Source organism: Dipodomys merriami, unplaced genomic scaffold, assembly GCF_024711535.1.
Source record: "Dipodomys merriami isolate MVZ:Mamm:240054 unplaced genomic scaffold, mDipMer1.0.p SCAF_12, whole genome shotgun sequence".
NCBI classification, from domain to species: Eukaryota; Metazoa; Chordata; class Mammalia; order Rodentia; family Heteromyidae; genus Dipodomys; species Dipodomys merriami.
Window position 1 is genome coordinate 33,208,283 of NW_027202493.1, and position 21,446 is coordinate 33,229,728.

At 37.8% G+C, this 21,446-nt stretch overlaps 1 protein-coding gene across 3 annotated transcripts in view; it reads left to right on the plus strand.

Moving 5' to 3' along the window:
- Positions 1 to 21,446, plus strand: part of LOC138823303 (probable ATP-dependent RNA helicase DDX60) — a 65,340-nt gene that overhangs the window by 41,943 nt on the left and 1,951 nt on the right. For 2 of the 3 annotated variants that reach the window (XM_070016517.1, XM_070016516.1), the window contains exons 27-38: positions 96 to 254; positions 2,708 to 2,855; positions 3,794 to 3,946; positions 6,458 to 6,562; positions 7,780 to 7,980; positions 10,259 to 10,363; positions 10,706 to 10,847; positions 13,015 to 13,136; positions 16,150 to 16,297; positions 17,512 to 17,654; positions 19,337 to 19,488; positions 20,549 to 20,611. In XM_070016517.1, coding sequence (XP_069872618.1) covers positions 96 to 254; positions 2,708 to 2,855; positions 3,794 to 3,946; positions 6,458 to 6,562; positions 7,780 to 7,980; positions 10,259 to 10,363; positions 10,706 to 10,847; positions 13,015 to 13,136; positions 16,150 to 16,297; positions 17,512 to 17,654; positions 19,337 to 19,488; positions 20,549 to 20,611 — 1,641 coding nt within the window. The remainder of the gene's footprint in view (positions 1 to 95; positions 255 to 2,707; positions 2,856 to 3,793; positions 3,947 to 6,457; positions 6,563 to 7,779; positions 7,981 to 10,258; positions 10,364 to 10,705; positions 10,848 to 13,014; positions 13,137 to 16,149; positions 16,298 to 17,511; positions 17,655 to 19,336; positions 19,489 to 20,548; positions 20,612 to 21,446) is intronic. The other variant, XM_070016518.1, reaches the window with a different exon arrangement.

Genomic DNA, 21,446 nt, shown 5'->3' on the forward strand with positions numbered 1-21,446 from the left:
GAAGGCATATGTCAGAGTAGGAGCAGTAGGTAGAAATACTGAATTTCATCGATGACATTAACTTCATGACAAATATTCACTTTATTTATTTCCAGATTCAGTTTGAAAAACGTAGAAATGTGTGCTGAAAGTGTGGGCAAATCCCTGGAGAAAAAGCAGGAGGAAAAACGATCCCCCAAAGCTGATAAAGAAGCCCATGTCATGGTTAGCAAACTTCAAAAGTTTAAAAAATCTGTGGAGAAGCAAAAGATAGTGTAAGTATGTTGCTAAACAAAATGTCATCAAAGGGCTGACTTATTTCACATGTCCCCATGGAAAACACAGTGCAAAAAAATCTAATAAAATAATAAGACATGGAGCAGTGCTCTAATCTATTTGCCAATTTGAGAGGGAAAATAGGGTACAGACAAGTGATTATAATCACCTATTCCTTGGGTGATTGCTTAGTCTTATTTAAGATTGATAATGGTACATATACAACCTTAGGTAGATTAAACAACTGACACAGTCATCTTACAGAATAACTGTAATGGTGATCTGTGTGTGAATTCTTCTCACTCAGCCCTCACAAGACTTTAAGCATTGAATAGACACATTGTTGTTGGGTCCACAAAGAGTATCACAGTGTAAGTCATAGAATGAGCTTGGGGTTGGATTTGTGTTTAGAAACTCTTTGGTAGTGTGGTTCCTGTATTTGCTCTCTGTGTCTGACCCAGTGTCTAAGTCTGTCAACTCAAAAGCCCACATGTTTGTTCCTTCTCTGTGGCCCTCTCTATCAGTAGCTGCCACCCCTCTTAGCTATTCCACAGATCTTCCCCATGTAGTCGCAGCAATCTTCATTTTTGCAGTTCAGAGTGTTGAAGGTTAATCAGTCTCTGATCTAGCCAATCAGTGTTCCTGCAGTCCTTTCAATTACATCACTCCCTCAGCAAGACTCCTCCTCCTTCCTGGCTCAGTAACTCTGACTTGTGGTATGCCAACAAGTCTTTGTGTTTGTCTTCATCTTTTCAGTCTCACATCTCACCACACTTCCCAAGTGACACTCAAAATTTGTGATTCTGCTCTTCTGTGTTGCTCTCCTATGAACTGACCTCTTGCTGTTCCATCCTGGCTCCATCACGATTGCTCCCATAGTATGTACTGGAGAGTTTTGCTGTCTCTTCTCTCTATCTTGTCTGGTCTCCCAACTGAGATATATCAACCCTTTGTCTTGTGCTCTGACATACAGGTTAGGGAAACAATCATTAAAAGGTAATTCCGTTCTTATTTGTTTATGTGGGTATTCCTTATATGAAAATCCAAAATTATCTATAATCTAGATCTTTTGAGTGACTAAGTGGTACTACAAGTGGAAAATTCCACCTCATTAAACAAAAATAATTAAAAGTCCTGTATACTTTTACATTCTGTATTTAGGATGAAAATGAAACAAATTATGCTTTCCTATTTGGGTTAGGTCCCCAAGACATCTTAATATCTATAAGCAAATATTCCAACATCTGAAAAATAATTATATACCACACATTCTAGAAAAAGGACAGTAAATGAATATTTCTTTTTCCTGAAATTGAAGCTTTTTTTTTTTACAAGAATGAACCATATACTTTCTTTTCTATATCGCTAATGCTTAGTACATTACCAAGAAATACATAGTACATTTTTCTAGAACCATTTTTCTCAGTGAAGAATCAATAGTTCCTTTCAAATTGCAACACGATTTTAGGGCATCTCTGTTTAAGACATTTCAAATTCTAGATGGCTGTCCAGACTTCTGCTTGCATTTACTGTTGGCTTTGCAGTCCCCTTTGCAGCGTGAGAGGTGATGAATGCAGACGGAAGGTAATGAATGAGGACTATGCAGAGCCGTGACAACCTTTGCTGTTCCCTTTGTAGCATGCAAGGAGATAAATGCAGATGGAAGCAAGGTAGCTGGTACAAGCTTTCCTTAGACACGTTTTCCACAGGGCTCTAAGAACCACCGATCAAGCAGGATTAAATCACTAACAATGCAAGCCATACAGATGCAGGGTGTTTTAACATCTTATCCAACACTGCAGTTATAGCAACAATACTGGGGACTGTGCCTTAGGCCTTGTGCATCAGGAAGAGCTGCAGCTATGAACCTTATCTCCTGCTTCTTGCAGTGACTAAGTATGAACACTCATTTCTTTTTTAAAATAGTTTTTATTGTAAAGATACTGTACAGAGGGGTTACAGTTACATGAGTAAGGTAATGAATATATTTCCTATCGAGCATTGTTACCTCCTCCTTTGTTTTTCCCCTACCATCCCTTCCCTCCCCACCTCCCCAACTCCTCCCTACCCCACCCCCAAATTGTAAAGTTCATTTTCAACATAGCGTCTTGTACATCTCATTGTTACAATGGGTCATCCTGTATCCTTATTTCAGCATTTTGTTATTTCCCTTCCCCTCCCCAAATTAGAACAATGTATATACAAGATGCAGGGTACCAGAAGCAAATACGGTGAAACAGAGAAGGTCAAAAGCTATGTACATTTGACCATATAAGATGATGCTAAGTGAAATGAACCCCAAGATATGGACTCAAGAGGTTTTTTTCCTTTGTTGCTGCTGTTTTTAATGTACTACGTATTTTTTTTTTGTTTCTTTTGTATGTTCTTTTCCCTATGGTATTAAACCTGTTGTCACTGAATACCCATTTCTTATCATTTTCTTTTTGTAAAGAGAAGGAAAAAAACAGCGAAAGACCAGAAAACTGGATCAAAGCCTGTACCATGAAGCCCAATATAATCATCTATTGCAAAGTCTAGAGGAGAACCTGAAAATGCCTCAGGACTGCACATATGCTGATTATAAAGTGATCGACTCTGAGGTCAGCACTTGATGAGAACTGTTCTCCAATGACCAAGTCATTCACAAGCCAGGGTGTCTCCCCCTGGGTGTCCCGTCCCCACCCCCCCCCCAGCCTGTTTCCACTTCTACTTCCACTGGCTGGTTTATCTACTGCTCAGTCAGAGCTTTCCACTCCGGAAGTGGGGTGAGATCAAGACATTCATTCAAAGCACTGAGAAAATATTTCTTTTTTTTCTTTTTTATTGTGAAAATACCATACAGGGGGGTTACAATTACATGGGCAAGGTATTGAGTACATTTCTTATCAAGCATTGTTGCCTCCTCCTTTGTTTCCCCTTCCCATCCCTTCCCATCTCTCACCCCCCTCACCCAACCCTCACCCCCCCTCCTCCCGCCAAAGTTGTAAAGTTCGTTTTTCAACATAATGACGTGTACATCTCATTATTGCAATGGGTCCACCTGTATCCCTATTTAAACAATTTGTTTTTTCCCTTCCCCTCCACAAATTATACCAACATCAAATAAAGGTGTTATACCGTGGGGGAGGGACATCCAAAGCAACAAAGAAATCATCTTATAAATATGTTAGAAACAATAGCAAGAAAGAAAAACCATTTCAATCCTTATCTTGGGGTTCAAACATCAACTTAGAAAATATTTCTTGTACTTAACTGTTGTTACCTTAAATTCCTCTCCTGTTTAAGTAGAGTTCAGTTCTAACCATGGCCTCATTTAGCCAAATTCTGGAGTTGGCATTGTTGCCTCCTCCTTTGTTTTCCCTTCCCATCCCTTCCCAGCTCCCTCCCCGCCCCTCCCCGCCCCATACAGGTGGACCCATTGCAACAATGGGATGTACAAGACCGTTATGTAGAAGTATGAACTTTAAATAATTTTCATTTAAGTTAAAAATAGGTAAGAAATAATCAAGACATCTTAACATTCTTGCCTCTTTTTTAGTATTTGCAGATGGTGTTTGACCGAGTAAAATTTGAAAGAAAAGGTGACCAATTGAAAGCTCTGGCAAGAAGGGGTGTTGGCTACCATTACAGTGCCATGAGTGCCAAAGAAAAACAGTTGGTGGAAATCCTCTTTAGGAAAGGGTTTATTAGGGTAGGTAAATGATTATTTTTTCACTCCAAATGGAAGTTATGATTACATGACAGTGCATGTCCATGAAGTAAAAATTGTATTGCCTTTTCTGTTATGTATTATGTTATAATTTTTATTGCTGTTTGGGTCACAAAAATAATGTGACTGTGATGTGATTGCACCTGTCTCATTTAAATGGGGGAGGGGGATCATTCAGTTTGTCCTTTTTTAATTAAGAAGAAAAAATATTTCTCAAGCAGACACTTTTCCAAATGTTTCCAGAGTGAAATATGCCTCTAGTGAATTTGGCCATCACCCCTTGGTATTTTATTTATAATCTTGATCTACTGTTTATTTGATTTTGAATATAGATGTTTTTTTTCACATGCATGGAGGATATTTGTAGTAGAGTTTTGGTCAGATCTGATCCTAATAGAATAACTGAAATGAGATCAAGAACACATGCTCGCTTGGCATCTGCCGCTGGTCTCAGCACAGTTTTTGCATGTGTCTCTCCGAAGCCCACTCCCACCTGTCGCTGGTAAATGGACAAGAGAGAGATTAATTGTAACCTTTCAAATGAACCCTTGCTATGCTTTGCACAGTGAATCCATGGGCATCCCTGAGGAAGGTTTAGATAATTTCCCAGTGACCTTGAATCTGGAGTGATATTCTAAAACAGAGTCAGACTTCTAAAATTTATCCATCTTAAATTGGATGTGGCCTATATTGTAACTATCGGTATGTCTGAAAGAGAGAAAATAGAAGGAAAGAAGAATAGTCTGGTATATCATTCAATATCTTCCTATCACAAAAAAACAATGACATGTTACTCAAAATATCGGACATGACAGTTAAAAGGGAAATTCTGTTTTCTGGAAAAACTCAAAATATACTAACTTTTCTTAGCTTTTCTCTTAACTAATGAAATGTATTTATTTATTTTAAAGGTTCATAATCATAGACACGATTTTCTACATGATTATGAATTGAGGGGAAAATGAGCCACCTGTTTTGATCAGCCTATCCTGTGTCTAAAACCACAATTACTGATAATTTAATGATTAAGTGACTACATTATTTTGAAGAGCTATTATGAAACATTGATGTCTTTGTTAAAATTACGTGTGTGTGTGTGTGTGTGTGTGTGTGTGTGTTTGTGTTTGTGTGTGTGCTGGTACTGGGGCTTGAACTCAGGGCCTGGGAGCTGTCTCTGAGCTTCTTTGCTCAAGGCTAGCACTCTACCACTTTTTGCCATAGCTCTACTTTTGGCTTTTTTTTTTTTTTGCTGATTAATTGGAGATAAGAGTCTCACAGACTTTTCTGGCCTGAGCTGGCTTCAAACAGTGAGCCTCAGATCTCAGCCACTGAATATTTAGTATTATAGGCATGAGCCACAGGCTCCCAGCTAGAATTATTTTTATAAGAATTATTTATCCTAGTTTTTGTCTAAATGTAGCATTCTCATTTTCTCTATTTTTTTATTATAACTTTAGAGAAGCATGTAATAGATGATGTGTTTCATTTGAAAGATTCATAGAACTCAATTGCAGAATAGAGAAAATTACTCTATAACTTCGCATATTTACATTAACTAGATCTTATATGACAATATAAAGAGAGATAAAACAAGTAGAGATATTTTAAAAAAATGAATAAGACTTTGGATCATATAAACTTTACTTTGTCTCATTCATTTCCTTGTTAGTTACTGTAGAAATCCAGGAGTAAGATACCTTGTTCTTAGTATTGAGATACATTATTTCTATGGATATAACTTCAAAGAAACTTAGTAGACAAAATGAGTAATGAGTTTGTAAATTTGTATTGCCCTATTATAGAGAAATTTCCTGATTATTTAAAAGTATTTATTGCTGGGCACTGGCAGCTCACACCTATAATCCTAGCTACTCAGGAGGCTGATATCTGAGGGTTCTGGTTCAATGCCAGTCCAGGCAATCAACTCGTATCTCCAATAAACTACTCAGAAAAAGCCAGAAGTAGCTCTGCGGCTCAAGTGGTAGAGTGCTAACCTTGAGCAAAAGAGCTCAAGGACAGCATCCTGGCCCCTAGGATCAGCAGAAAAAAAAACTATTCTTTATTATAGTGAGTACAGTGTTCCCTGTAGTGAGGATAAAAAGGTGAACGTTGTTAGAGTGGGAAAGAAGCCAAATGAACAAATAATTAATGTTATTAAGGAAGTTATTAATACTAGGGAAAGGTCTTCAGTGGTAGTACAGGAAGATGATTTTAGATATTGTGGTAAGAAATTCTGTGATGACTACAGAGACAATGGAGGAGGTCACACAGAACGTGTTTAGAAGAAAAACACTTAGCGCAAATCATTGTAATGGTCTTGATTTGAGAATATGCTTGCTGTGTTTATGAAGTAGGAATAGAGGTGTGTCTCAGCTACTTAGCTTTCCTACTGTGGCTTTATTGCAATCCAAAGTACGTTCCAGTTAACATTATGAAATGCTTATGCTATATTAAAATGCTATTCCACAAAGTAATTGTCTAATTCTTTTCTAGGTGGTGACAGCAACTGGAACCCTTGCTTTAGGAATCAATATGCCTTGCAAGTCTGTAGTTTTTGTTCAGAATTCGGTCTATCTGGATGCTTTAAATTACAGACAGGTATTGAGAGATGCATAAACTTGTTTATTGTATTGATAATGCACATCTATAGCATTCTAAAATACTTGTGAATCATTCATCTGTAAACAGGTTACAATGCATACCTCAGTGGCCTGCTACCAAGCCCACTTTTTTCATTTCTTCTGTTATTTAGTTTTTGCTTTGTGATCTCCATATCAACCATCTGTCTTCATTCAGTCTTGGCCTTGTACTGTTAGAATATTCTCCCTGATTTTCTGTAGTTTGTCTTCATGGGGTTTGCCTGACTAGGAACATTTGGTTAATGTTTCTGCTGTCAGTATCAAAATAAACTGTCATACCCAACACTCAAAATTTTGTCATAGTGCCTCCTTCCTTTCTCCTCAAAATAGTCATTATTCACCTCACTGCTTACCAGCCCTTGTTTCTAATGAAAAGAATGTTTTGATAACTCTACCAGGTTTGATAACTCAGCCCCAGGTTCTTGGAGTTTCTATTTCTTCTCTATTCTATTTAAACTCTCCTCTAATCTTTGGAAGTCTTGGATTTGGGGCACTGGATGATGGAAATACAATGTTAGGGCTTGAATACCAGATCTCCCATTCTGGGATTATGAGTGCATGCCACTTTCTTCCACTGTGCATGCCCAAAGAGTCCATGTGAATAGGAGATTGTGCATGCTTCAGATAATGCTGAGTTCTGTGGTAGACAAACAACAAAGAAGACTTAGCACTTTCTAAACACCTAATAAATGAGAAGTACTATAGCTCTGTGAAGAGTCCCTTCTTTACCTGCCTTTTACAAGGTGCATAATGAAATTTCATCTCCTTATTTTGTACCCAGCCTTTACTTTGTAATTCGTAGTTCAATATGTTTGGGGAGAGAGAAGACAGGAGAGAAAGGGAGCAGAGGGACAGGAGAAGGCAAGGGGAAAAATACTGTAGCAAAACTTAGCTACACGTGACTTGGAATCAAGGTCTACTCTGTTAATCTTTGCTTTAGATGTCGTTGTTCAAATACATGGCGTCATTAATGTCATGAAGTACTTAACAATGATAAATGTCCTGCTTTCTTCTCAGTTTCCTAACCTTCTATAGTTGGATACTCAGTTAATGAAGGATTGGATAAAGGCATAATTTACTTGCCCCAAAACAATGTAAATGGCACTGTTTTTATACTACGATAGGACAGAAAAATGCTTAAGGGAATTTTCCATGATGATTCCATTCTGTTTGCAGATGTCTGGCCGTGCTGGAAGACGAGGTCAAGACTTATTGGGAAATGTATATTTCTTTGATATTCCACAGCCCAAAGTAGAAAAACTCATAAAATCCAAAGTTCCTGAGCTGAGGGGACGGTTCCCTTTCAGTATAACACTGATCCTGAGACTCCTGCTGCTGGCTTCCAAGGCAGATGATCAGGAAGACGGCCAGGCTAAGGTACTGTACTGGGCACTGGGTGTGAGACTGCCATCATCGATGATGTTGGCTGCTCTTTTAGAAGTCTGTGCAATAAGGCTTTTCCCTTACTAGCCTTTTCTCACTTTGTAATGTGCTCTAGGGAGGCCTGTGGGAGGAGGAAGGTAATAACGCTTAATTTTGTGCCTATTTATCATCAGATACCAAGCTAGTGGCTGCATAGGCATTGCAAACCACCAGGGTTACTGTTCCCATGTGAGACTGAAGACACTTTTTCATTCTAGTTAAGGGTGCTGGCTAAGGATATGGGAAGATGTGGGCTACACACAGTTTTGTAACAAGTAAAAGTGTATTTGTCACGAAAAAGTAACCCGAGTTTATTGAAGAATGTTTAGGAAATGAAGGTTGGAGAAAGAAAAAAGAACTCACACCTAGTTCTATTACTAGTCACAGACAATCATGTTGTTATTTGGATTTTTTTCCAGTTATTTTTTCTTTGGTATAAATGCATCTGGGTTTTCTAACTCTGAAATAGTTATGAGAATATGGCTATAACCTTTTGGTGATACTTTATGCTCACCTAGAATTTGGGGTCTAATATCACTAAACTTAAAACCTTCAATTCTGTCCTTGATATTGTTTTTTTTTTTGAAGAGATGTGAGAAGGACTTGAATTAGCACATTTGTGGTTTCTAATATATTCATAAATTCTATGTTGAATTTTAAAAATAATCTCACTTGTGAATGAAAATACTTCTATCCAAATATAGTGGTTTTCTAAACCACAGGATGTATGATATATCTTCTGGCAAGTTCTGTCCACTTAAATCTTGTTCACATACCTCAGGTCTGAGGCTGAATGAATGGATTTGATCCAATAGCAGCATTTGTGAATCTTCATTTGACATAGCTTTTCTGTACTGAAGACTAGCTTTTACTTCAGTCAGTTTTTCTGACCCGTTGATGCCAGAAGATTACTATAAACTACACAAGAAATGCAATGGGTGATGTTTCCAGATTCTTACTATCCATGGTGTTTATAATTTTGATCGACAATCTCTTTGTATTGAGATAGTCCTAGGAGAGGAGAAATACACTTCTGAACAGGTCTTGAGAGATGATTGGCATGGGCAACAGCTATTGAGGGAAAGACCTGACTTGAGTATGGGTGGTACCATCCAAAAGGCTAAGGAGAATACCCGCCTGAATGGGGGGGATACCAATAAGTAGGCCAGGATCCTCATTCTTGCTCACAGCATTGCTCACTGCTTCTGACTCCTATGTGATGAGTCATCTTTGCTCCACCATGCTGTGCCTAGCACAGGGCCCAAGGCAGCGAAGTCAGCTGATCATGGATTGGATTGAGAACATCAGAACTCATGAACCATATAAATCTTTCCTCTTTCAAGTTATTTTTTCTCAGTTCTTTTGTCACAGTGTGGAAATCCCATCTTAGGAAGACTTTAATTAAGGGATATACCCAAAGGACATACCCAACCACCATGCGTTCCTCATTTCCTTACCTATTCCTCTGCTCTTTCCATCATTTACTCTAAGCTCAATGCACAAGGAAGAAGAGGTGGTAGGAAAGGTGATTTGTGTGTGTGTGTGTGTGTGTGTGTGTGTGTGTGTGTGTGTGTGTGTTAACCCTTCATCAATATTATCTCATAGTAAAAGAGATGAAGAATATAGCCCTTTTCTTGTCCCTCTCTACCTCCAGCAGGTCCCCTGGCCTTATCAAAAGTACAAATTCTTCATAGGTTCCTCCATAACATCTCCCCCCCCCCCGCCATTGGGGGAAGTTATTAAATTTTCCTTTGATTGAGACTCCATCCATATTTTAATAGGAAGTTAAGAGCTGTGTAAGCTTCAGTGCTTTTGGATGCCGGAAACCAAGAAGTGCACTTAATCCTTTGATTTTAACCAACCTAGTTCCATTAGTACTGCGACAATATTGCAAGATATCGATTGACATACCTTACTTCTTTTTCTTCCAAAACAAACCAAGTTGATAAACTCTTAAACTGGAATGGCTTTTATTAACAGATTGCTTGGTAATATACTTCCTCACAGAATATTCTGTTTTACATGCCCCTGTTTTCTTTAAGGAAGAACGTGCATTATAAGAACACAATTAAGAAATGTTATAAAATCTAGCTGAGTTGTATGTACTGCTGATATCTGGGTGATATAATAGATATGTATACTACCTGTTGTATATTATCACAAGTGGTTATATATTATACAGACATTTTTAACACATGTGTGAATAAATGTGTTCATGTGTTCTTCCTTCCAGGTGTTGTCAGTGCTAAAGCACTCACTGCTGTCTTTCAAACAACCCAAAATTATGGAGATTTTAAAGCTGTATTTCTTGTTTACCTTGCAATTCCTGGTGAAAGAGGTATAATCATGCCTTGTTTGGTGTATGTGTGTGTGTGTGTGTGTGTGTGTGTGTGAGAGAGAGAGAGAGAGAGAGAGAGAGAGAGAGAGAGAGAGAGAGAAAGAGATTTTGAGAAATACATTTGCAATTTTCTAGATTTTTTTTACTATGCCAAACTAATTGCAAGTCTTTACAGGATTATATACAATATTATTCATAGTTAATGGGAATACCAAAATTGAGCTAGGTAATAAGTTATCCATCTCATATTGTCATTAAGTACTATTTGAAACAGGAAACTGATGATATTTGTCAATCTTGTGGGGAGCTGAATAAAACTAATAAGTTATTTTTGTTCTTTAGGGCTATATTGATCGAGATGGTAACCCCACAGGGTTTGCTGGACTTGTATCACATTTGCACTATCACGAACCTTCTAATCTTGTTTTTGTCCATTTTCTTGTAAATGGTCTTTTCCATAAGCTTTGTCAGCCAACTAAGAAAGGTGAGCTTGCCATTTTCATATGAATATATATAATAAATGTATATACACATGTACACATATAATAAATGTATACACATATAAATGTATATACATATGTATACGTACATAATATATACATTTGTGTATTCATCAATGCATGTTACTAAAATAGCAATAGAGTTGTAGAGTTGTCACCTAAAAATATAATGCAGTTAGGATGTATATATTTTGCAGATCTTCAAATTTAGTGTAAAAAAGGTTTAAGAGTAATACAAATGTTGTGGAGACATAGTGTGATTGTTTTGAAAGTATCAACTTCAGTAATAGTTTTTCTCCAGGATTGAGAGCATTTGATTAAAATACAATTTTTAGAAAATATTTTTTTCAAATTAATATTTATCACAGAATATTAGAAAAGGTGAAAAAATTAAAAATTTTATATTTAAAATCAATTATTCAGATAAATATTATTATTTGTAAATATTTTCTCATAATCATATTCCCTTAGAATATAATTGTATATTTTCCTTTAAACTACTAGCATTGTATTAGTTGTGTGACCCAGACTGTTTCTCCTAAACATTTTAATTTCTTTTTTCACTTATACCATGTAAATTTACAAATTCCATTTCATGCATTTTAAAAATTAAAATCCTGCTAGGCATTGATAGTTCATACCTATAATCCTACTTAATCAGGAGGCTGGGATCTGAGGATTGCTGTTCAAAGCCAACCCTGGTAGGAAAGTCTGTGAGACTCTTTTCTCCAAGTACCCAAAAGCTGGAAATGGTTTTATGGCTTGCAGTGGGAGAATGCTAGCCTTGAGTACAAAAGCTCAAGGACCATGCCCAAGCCCTGAGTTCAAGCTTCAGGACACACACACACACACACACACACACACACACACACACACACACACACACACACACACACACACACACACACACACACACACACACACACACACACACACACACACACACACACACACACACACACACACACACACACACACACACACACACACACACACACACACACACACACCCCTTAAATCCTTACCTAGGGGGTCTTATATTTATGCTTAAAGTTGTTATGTTTTCTAATGCTTGGTGAATTCGATGCCTTTCACGATATTTATCATGTATTCATAGGAACACTCTAGTTTGCACAAATGGTCTAATCACTATGATCTAAAAATTCAGTTATACGACACAAGATCATTTGCTCTATGAGAGGAGAATTAATTTCAAGAAATAGAAAGTATAGTTTTGTTTGCTAGTGTATGAGTGGGTGGTTGAGTCTAGTAACTGTTGTAGATAGCAATGACTAGCATTATTATTTCACACGTGAACAAAATGGTCCTTCACTGCTTTTTTAGTTTTGGTTGTGGGGCTTGAACTCAGGGCCTGAGGACAGTCCTGAGCTTTTCTGCTCAAAGCTAGTGCTCTACCACTTTAAGCCACTGATCTACTTCCAGTTTTTGAGTGGCTAACTGAAGATAAGAGTCTTGTGGACTTTTCTGCCTGAGTGGGCTTTGAACTGCGATCTTCAGATCTCAGTCTCCTGAGTAGCAAGGATTACAGGTGTGAGCCACCAGCGCCTGGCAGTCCTTTACTTTTAATAAAACTATCCAAGATTCAAATACAAGTAATTAGACACTAGAGACCAAGCTATTAAATACCTATAAGTATGAGTGGAAGAAAATGCTCCAAGTGGACAATGAGCATGAATAGAAGAAAACATGTAGATAATAAGTATACTTGGAAGGAAGGAAAGACAAGATAGATAAGTCAAAAGCCTTTAATGCGAAACTAAAAGTGTGTGTGTGTGTGTGTGTGTGTGTGTGTGTGTATGTATGTGTGTGTGTTTGTGTGCATCTGTATTGAACTCATGCCATTGAAATACAGTGTCATAAGAAATCTGATCATATACTGGGAGAGCAAAAAGTTGGAGAAATAGAGGTGAAGCGATTAGAGAATTCCTGATTGGGATAACTGGGTTCTAAACTGGAGTAAAAATAAATAAATAAAAAGCAGCAAGGTTGAAACTATTTGCAAATATAGCTTTGCTTCAGTTCCCGTGTTTAGGTCAAGCGTTTAGTTTCTATGAGATGTAATGCAATATAACTTACACACACAACACTGATACTCCTCACGTTTATAAGATGGCACTTTGTTTTATGTAGGCTCTAAATGCTTTTCTGAAGATACTATGCGAAAGCTGGTGTTGGTCCTCGCAAATCTGTTTGGAAGACGGTTTCTTCCAGCAAAGTTACAAGATGCTGACACCAAGTTCTATCAATCAAAGGTAAAGGGTATGATTTTGATAAAATTGATTAATTTAACATAATTAAATAGGTTTAGAACAGTGATGATAGGATTTTATGGATATAGGCCATTTGTTTTGTAAAATAGCTGGTTCTTTTTGTAATCGCTCTGATATGTAATCTGTAATTCAAAACTCTCTCTCTGTAAAGCTGTCCAAAGTTAAAAACTTTGAGGAAAAATAGTTTTACTCATATTTTTCACTTGATTGTATTATGTGAAAGCAACCAGAGATGGAAGCTGTAGGGAATTTTTACACACTTAACCCCATCAATACTCCCCGCTGGGGAGTCTACAGTTCCTTATGAGATCTTCACCTTGAGTTGAAAGAGTCTATGCTGTGACCTGAAAGCCATCACTGAGAAAGTAGAATAGTCATGTTTGGCTTACAAAGTCCAAAATCATGGAAACTATTTTCCAATTTTATGTGTAACATCTTCTTTGGTCATGACCCTCATACTTCCCCTCCTCCCCATTATTAAATCAGTATCAAATAATACTGCTGAAGTGGCTCACGGGAATCTGAGAACATAGGGAAAGCTGGTTTGTATCGATCACCTCAGTGACACATGAGAAGTTAGTACATGCTGTCGTAATTCTACAATGTTGAGTAAGAACTCTGCAGTCACAGAGTATCCTTAAGGCTCAGAGCAAACAACTTAACTCATTGATCTATCATTTCAATGCTTTTCCTTTAAAAAAATTTTGGGCAGTCCTGTGGCTTGAACTCAAGGCCTAGGTGCTGTCTCTGAGCCCCTTTGTGCTCAAGGCTAGAGCTCTGCCACTTGAGCTACAGTGCTACTTCAGGCTTTTTTGAGTGGTTTATTGGAAATAAGAGTATCAGTGACTTTCCTGCATGGTCTGGCTTTGAACCTCAGATCTCAGCCTCCTGAATAGCTAGGATTACAGGCATGAGCCACTGGTGCCTGGCATCATTTTAATATTTTGCTACTACACGTATATTCTTAAAATATTAATTGTTCCAGTTTGATATTCAAACAAAAGAAAACTTGGCAAGTCTATTTTCTTTTTAAAGTCATTGTAAACTAAATATAATAAAAAATATTCTTAGTAGAGACCTGCTGCCCATCCTCCCCACCCCCCAAAGATAATGGGAGCTGATGCATTTCCAGGTAATATGTAGTAGATGTTTGTGACTTTTTTTTTTTGTCAGTCGTGGGGCTTGAACTCTGGGTCTGGACACTGTCCCTCAGCTCTTCAGCTCAAGGCTAGCCCTTTACCACTTGAGCCACAGCACCACTTCTGACTTTTTTTTTGTTTATGTGGTGCTGAGGAATCGAACCCAGGGCCTCATGCATGCGAGGCAAGCACTCTACCACTGAGCCACCTTCCCAGCCCATGGTTGTGAATCTTACTGCAACTAAGAGTTGTGAAAGCAATAAGGACCTAGATACAACTTGAATTCTTAGTGACAAGAATGTTTCCAAGGTATTATAGGAACCTCCAATATAGATGTTGATTTTAGACAATTCGTCAGCTTTGGACATGGGCCAAATGTTGTATAAATCATATGCAGATGGCCTTTCCAGTGAGATTGAAAATGCTCAAATCAAGTTGTTCATGATCATATAGGTTTGAAGTAACAGGCTAGAAATTTGATATAGATAGGAGGTTTTCATCACAGGACATTTACCAAGTAACACATATGCATGAAAAGTTGTGGTGCTACATAATAAAGTTTTAAGAGATAGACAAAAACCCTGGAAAATTATAGCATTTATTTTATGTTTTGTGCTGGTCCTGGGGCTTGAACTCAGGACTTAAGCACCATCCCTGAGTTTCCTTTTTGCTCAAGGTTAGTACTCTACTTCCTACTTTTTGGTGGCTAATTGGACGTTCACACCTCAGATCTCAGCCTTCTGAGTTGCTAGAATTTACAGGCATGAGCCACTGGTGCCCAGGGATTATAGCATTTATAAAACAAAAATCTTGTCAGAGAGAAGTATCTGGATCTGCCTTATGCATAAGCTTGTAATTCACTTAAGACATCTTTGAGTTGGAAGTGGGGCTCAAGTGGTAGAGTGCCTGTTCTGTAAGCAGAAAGTCCTGAGTTCAAACTTTTGGATGCTTAGTGGCAAATCCAAAAATTTGAAACCATATATTGGAAAAAAAAGGATTGCCAAAAAAACAGGTTAAGAACTTTACAACTTTGGTGCGGGTGGGGGGGGGGGGAGGGGAGGGAGGATTGGGTGGGGGGGTGGGGAGAGGATGGGAAAGGATGGGAAGGAGAAACAAAGGAGGCTACAATGCTTGATAAGAAATGTACTCATTATCTTGCCCATGTAGTTGTAACCCCTCTGTACAGTATTTTCACAAAAAAAAAAAAAAAACAACAAACAGGTTAAGAAGCTAGTTAAAAACCAAGAAAATACAACCTACTATAAATAGAGTGAATGGAATAATAAGATGAAAATAGACATGCAGATCATTGAAAACAATTGTGTAAGGATGCAGTCAACAGCGCCTGTTAGATCTTTGTAGAGAGTAAAAAATATTTATAACCTCAAGAGTAGCTGAAAATAAAAGTAGAATAAAATTAGGGGCTGGGAGTGGGCCTCAAGTGGTAGAGAGCTTGAGCCACCCCTAGCACAAGTATAAATCCTTGAGTTCAAATCTTAGCACCTTAAAATAAGTTCTCATTTATAATAAAGCCTGACCATGCTAGTACATGACTATAGTTTTAGCTACATGAGCGGTAAAGAACAGGATGGCTACAATTTGAAGTTAGCTGGTAAAAAGGTAATGAGACTTCCCTTTCAATAAACAAGCCAGGCAATGGTGGGTGGTAAATGTCTATAATCTAAGCTACTTTGGAGGTTTAAGATTGGAGGATCAAGATTGGAGGCTGGCCCTGGCATAAAATTGTCATAAATGCAAATAGAAACAAAAATAAGCTTTATCTTAATTTTATCACTTGATTTCACCAATTCATAAGAGAGTGGTCTTACAGCTACCAAAAAACATTTGGCCTCTAGGTGTTTCTTGAAGAGCTCCCCACGGATTTCAAAGCAGCTTTGCGAGACTATAACAGCAAAGTTACACAGGATTTTACTTCTTTTCTACTAATTGTGTCCAAATTGGCTGATATGAAACAGGAGTGTGAACTTCCACTGTCAAAAACCAGTAAGTATATTTTGGCTTCACTGTAGACCAATTTAAGAAGGAATAACCTTGCATTTTTATATCAGGCCAGCAATATGGGATGTAGCTTGATGGTGGAGTTTTGGCCTGTCAGGATTGAGAACCTGGGTTTAAGTCCCAGCATTGCCTTAAAAAAAAAAAGAATATATTTAATATCAAGAGAAGGGGATTCCCTCTACTATCCAAAAGAAGAAACTGCTTGTTAGGTCAGTGAACAGTGAGAATAAATCATTATTTATAAACAGCTTTGATGAAAGGTTGGCTTTGAGTCAAGTCTGGAGCATAGTCTGGGACATAAAGAGAAATTAGAAACTAATGCTGTAACTTTTCCTTGAGTATACTGGATTCCTAAGGTTAAGCTCTGGGCCGATTTGCTGAGTCCAAACCCTGGCTTTGCTCTTTAACAGTGAGTTCTTGGGCAAGTGACCCTATTACCATTGCCTGTGTTTCCTCATCAGATATATGATAATGAGCTTTAAATAACGTGAAAATCTTATAACAGTACTTGGCACAATGGGGATTTGCTGTTATCTTTTCTTTTTCTTTTTTTATTTTGTCAGTAACAGCTGGAGACCTTCACAGAAAATCAGAAGGGAAAGGGGATTTAGGTAAAGGAAGAGCCTTGAGCTCTGGGCCGTACCATCCTGGTTTTGCTCTACTGGAACAATGAAAGGACGTGTAGTGTGTAGCTTCCTGGGTTCTATTAAAGTAGAAGCAAGTTAGAACAGCAGCAGACAGGAATGGTGTGGAGCACAGGGAAATCTCACAGGGGTGGTGAGATGAGAACTGCAGTTATGTACTAGAGTCCAGATTGACTTGTGTATGACTTGGAGCATAAAGAGCATGAATAGCGATATATGTCTTCTCATTGGCTATTTTCAAACTTCTAAGAGTGACTGACGGGAATGCAATGGCCAAGTCAATTCTATACTTACTGGGGAAAAGCTTCAAGATTCCAATAATCTGCTATAAAACCAGTGCAGAATTGATTTTTTTTTTTAACCAATTTGACAAGATGTCCTGTTCTAAGCCAAGCTACTACTGGCTTGATGTCATTTAGCTCCTTTAGTGTTCCTTGGGAAGTAATGGCTGGGAAGTTGAATGGCTTTCTTGTGTAGCATGGTCCCAGAAAAGTAGATCACTGTGACAATTTGGCTGATTTTAAATATGAAGCTCTTCCCATTTACTCTGCTCAGAATTCACCGGCCAAGAATGTGCCGACTCTCCACTGGTGGCTCACTTGATGAACTGCACCCAAGGAAGAGGGGCAGTGTCTCCATTTGTCTCTCTCTCTGGCAACTTTGATGATGATTTGCTTTACCCTGAAATTCCACACCGTGTAAGTGAAGGATGACTTTTCTGAACAGAACTCTAGAACTTTCTCTCCAGTCTCAGTGATGACTTCTTAACCACTGCTTGAACCCTGCCATACAAATGATAAAAGATTGCACAGGAGAATGATAATTTTAGAAAACTTTGTTTCTTGTATTGTAGATGGAGGATGATAAGCTAAGAAGTTTGTAGTTAGAACCATTGCACAAAGCCATATGAGTTGTTAAGCATTGATTTCCCCTTTCTGTGTGCTATGTCATTAATTTGATTTATAAGACATTGGTACCTACCATTTGCCTTTGCTTCCTCTCTTTATACAAAGTTTTCCCCATGAGGTTTCAGAGGGCCACTGATACAGTAACAATAGACTAGGAAGGCTGCCTCATTGTGATACAAGTGGTATCCCATCAGTCAGAAGATACCTTTGAAGCGCAGGTCACGAACTCATTCTTACTCAGAGTTGTTCCTGATGGAGTTCTTGAAAAAGTGGGTAGGTTCCTGTTTCATTGAATTTGAAGCACCTTGCACAGGTGAACATTTAGAATATTGCTTGGCTGTAGCATGTCCTTACTGCAACTTGTAATCAATTCAACTCCATTTGCTTTTAGTATTTTTTTTGTAGCTGAGCACAATACTAAACATGCATTCGTGCATTTCTTTAAATGGTTTAGAATAAACTGAACACAAAGCACAAAACTAGAATGAACTCCTATGGCTTGAGGTACATAGGCTTCGCATTTGTTTCACTTCCTGATATCCCTTCTTCCTCTTCCTTAAAGTTTCCCAAACTTTGTTTTTTGTTCTTCTTTTAAAAAATTCTATCATGAAATCACACATTACTTATCCTTGCATTTAAATCTTACAAAGTGAGGGATATATTCTCTTGAAGTGATTTTTCTTAAATTGTTGATTAAATGCTAAGCCTCAAGAAGATTCATCTGTGTTGGGAAATTGATCTGTATTTTATTTTTAACTACTTTATAATATTTTATATTTCATTTGTATCTGCTGCTAATGACTGATCTGTTTCCAAATTCTTCTTTTGCCATGAATGCCTAGTGCACATATATAAATTTCTCTGAAGTATGGCTTTTCCTGGGTTAAAAGAATTTTCTGTGTCCTAAGAAAATAAAATACTCAAATGCTCAAGTTTACAGGCTACTACTATTCACTCATTTTAGAAAGTTATCGGTCCAATTTGTATTCTCACTAGATGCATACTAGATTTTCTAGTGACTCTAGATAATAAAGTTTGCCAAAATGAGTGGACACAGAAAACTTTATTTGCTTTCTTTCTCTTTTGATTGTCCTCTCTTTGATTCTTCTCCTTTTTTAAAATAAAAAATTTTGGTAGTTGAGTTCTAAAAGATCATTAGACATATTTTCTCTTCTGACATGCAACTTCATAAGTCTCTGATGCTCTGTTTGCACAGCCATCTGATCTACACTGACAATCATATAGTTCCAATTCTAAATCAGGTTTCTGTTTTTCTTAGTCTGTTTCTGTAGTTCAGTGGTTGAACTTGCTTTTAATGAAAGCTGTCATTTGCATGGATGGAGCTAAGGTGCCTCCTTTTTCATCATGAATAGTGTGTATTGCTTATGTGAGGGAGCTGCTACCAGGTAGCATGTAAGAAGCTACTAACTCACCTTCCAGATTAACAAGATTTTGGTGTTTTTGGTTTTTAGAACATTTTACGCACCCTTGGTATCAGTTATGCTCAGGCTCCTTTACTGTTGCCACAAAATTTTGACAGTCAAGGAAGAAGAATGCCACTTAATGCTTACGTACTTGACTTCTACAAACATGGCTCCTTGAAAGGGTTAGTCCAGGACAACAGGTATGATATCTCTGTCTCTATCTCTGTCTCTGTCTGTCTCTGTCTCTCCCTGTGTATCTCTAAGGAATGAATTTAATGAATTTTAGAGAGAAATAATCCTTATAACTTCAGATATAGGCTAACCATGATAAACAAATTAGATTTTTTTTCTTGACAAGTTTAATGGCAACAGACAATGACACATTCTATACTATCTTGGTATATTGTTTACCACAAACTCTTGGCATTTAGGCCAGCTTACTTGACACAAAGGAATACACTAAAGATCTAAATATTTGTGAATACTCAGATATATTCCAACTTATTGTTATTCTATTTATTCATTATGAGTTATTTTTATTCTGGATGACAAATGATAGCCCTTGTTGTCTAGTATTTGATGAGATTAATATGTAAAGAATGTAATTCACATATCTGAAGTCTGAGACCATGACAATTGCTGTAGCTCTTTGGCAGGGAAGGCATTTTCAAATGTACCAAGCAGGGCTAGGTGCCAGTGACTTACTCTTGTAATCCTAGCTACTCAGGAGGCTGTGATCTGAGGATCATGGTTCAAAACCAGTCCTGGCAGCAAAGTTCATGAGACGCTTATCTCCAATTAACCATCCACAAAAGCAAGCAGGAATAAACATTTGGATTTATCTGGGAAGGGAGGAAATGGCTCCCGTGGTGAGCATATAGATACAGAGATGGACTTACCAAATTCAAGAATTCAATATTTTTAAAATATAATATGAATAATCCTTATTAAAACAAAGAAATGTAAATGCCAGTGCTCTTCAGAAATGTGAAGTATTTGTGAGTTTGAGTGTATGTATGTGTGTGTGTGTGTGTGTGTGTGTGTGTGTGTGTGTTTGAGACAAGGTCTCACTATGTAGTCTGGGCTTGCCTTGAACTCATGATACACTTGCCTCAGCCTCCTCAGTGTTGGGATTACTGGTGTGCACCACTATACCTGACAAGACATTTTTGTTTTCTAAATTTAATTTATTATTGTGAACAAAGTAGCTGTTAAATTAATAAGTGGTACTATACCATTTTTGTCTTTTTTGCTATTAAGAATAAATGAAGGAGAAGCTTACAACTTGTTGAAAGATTTTTCACTCACTGTTAAGTCTATCAGGTATGTTATCTATTTAAATACTCACTTTATATTTTTAATTCGAATTGCAAAATAAGTTGAGTTCTTTTTGTGAAGATGGCATTGAACAACTTACATCTTAGACATTTCAGCTTCCTAGGGAGTTGGCAGAACTTCTCAATACCATGTTGCGTGTTTCTGTGGTAGAAGGAGTTCCAAAATCTATGGATATTAAATTCCCCCAGACTCCAGCCTCAGCTCAAGGCATTGTACATTAACAGGCAACAATATTCCAAGGATTTATGGAGCTGAGACCCCAATAGTGTCCATTGTCACAAGCAACATGCGTCAGATATATGATCACTGAAAGCACCTGCTGAGCTGCATCAAGTCTCTAGTTTATACCACTTGCATACTCATCAATCTCTTGCTTAAACCAGCATTTTCTCATTTTGGCTTCTTGTATAGCCAACAGAGCCCACTGGAAAGTCACATACTATCAAACTTCATATCAATTCCCTCTGTCCTTAGTGTTCATTAGTCATCTAATGGTGCCTGGTTAAGTGACAAAAGAGCTAAGGGACAGTGCCCAGGCCCTGAGTTCAAGCCCCATGGCTGACAACAAAACATCATCCATTCATATCTTCATTTGACAAGTATGTATGGAAGTATTATCAGCTTGAGACACCTGTAAGCACTTGAGATGGAAAATCAGTAAATTTACACTTACTTACTGTAAGGCCCGCTCCTGGATGGCCAGCAGACTCCACCCTCCTCGCAGCAAAGTCTCCACCCAGTACCTGTGTTACCTAGGCAACTGGGACACCTGGAAGAGGTCACATCTGAATTTGATGTGGCCACACCTTTCTCCGCCCAT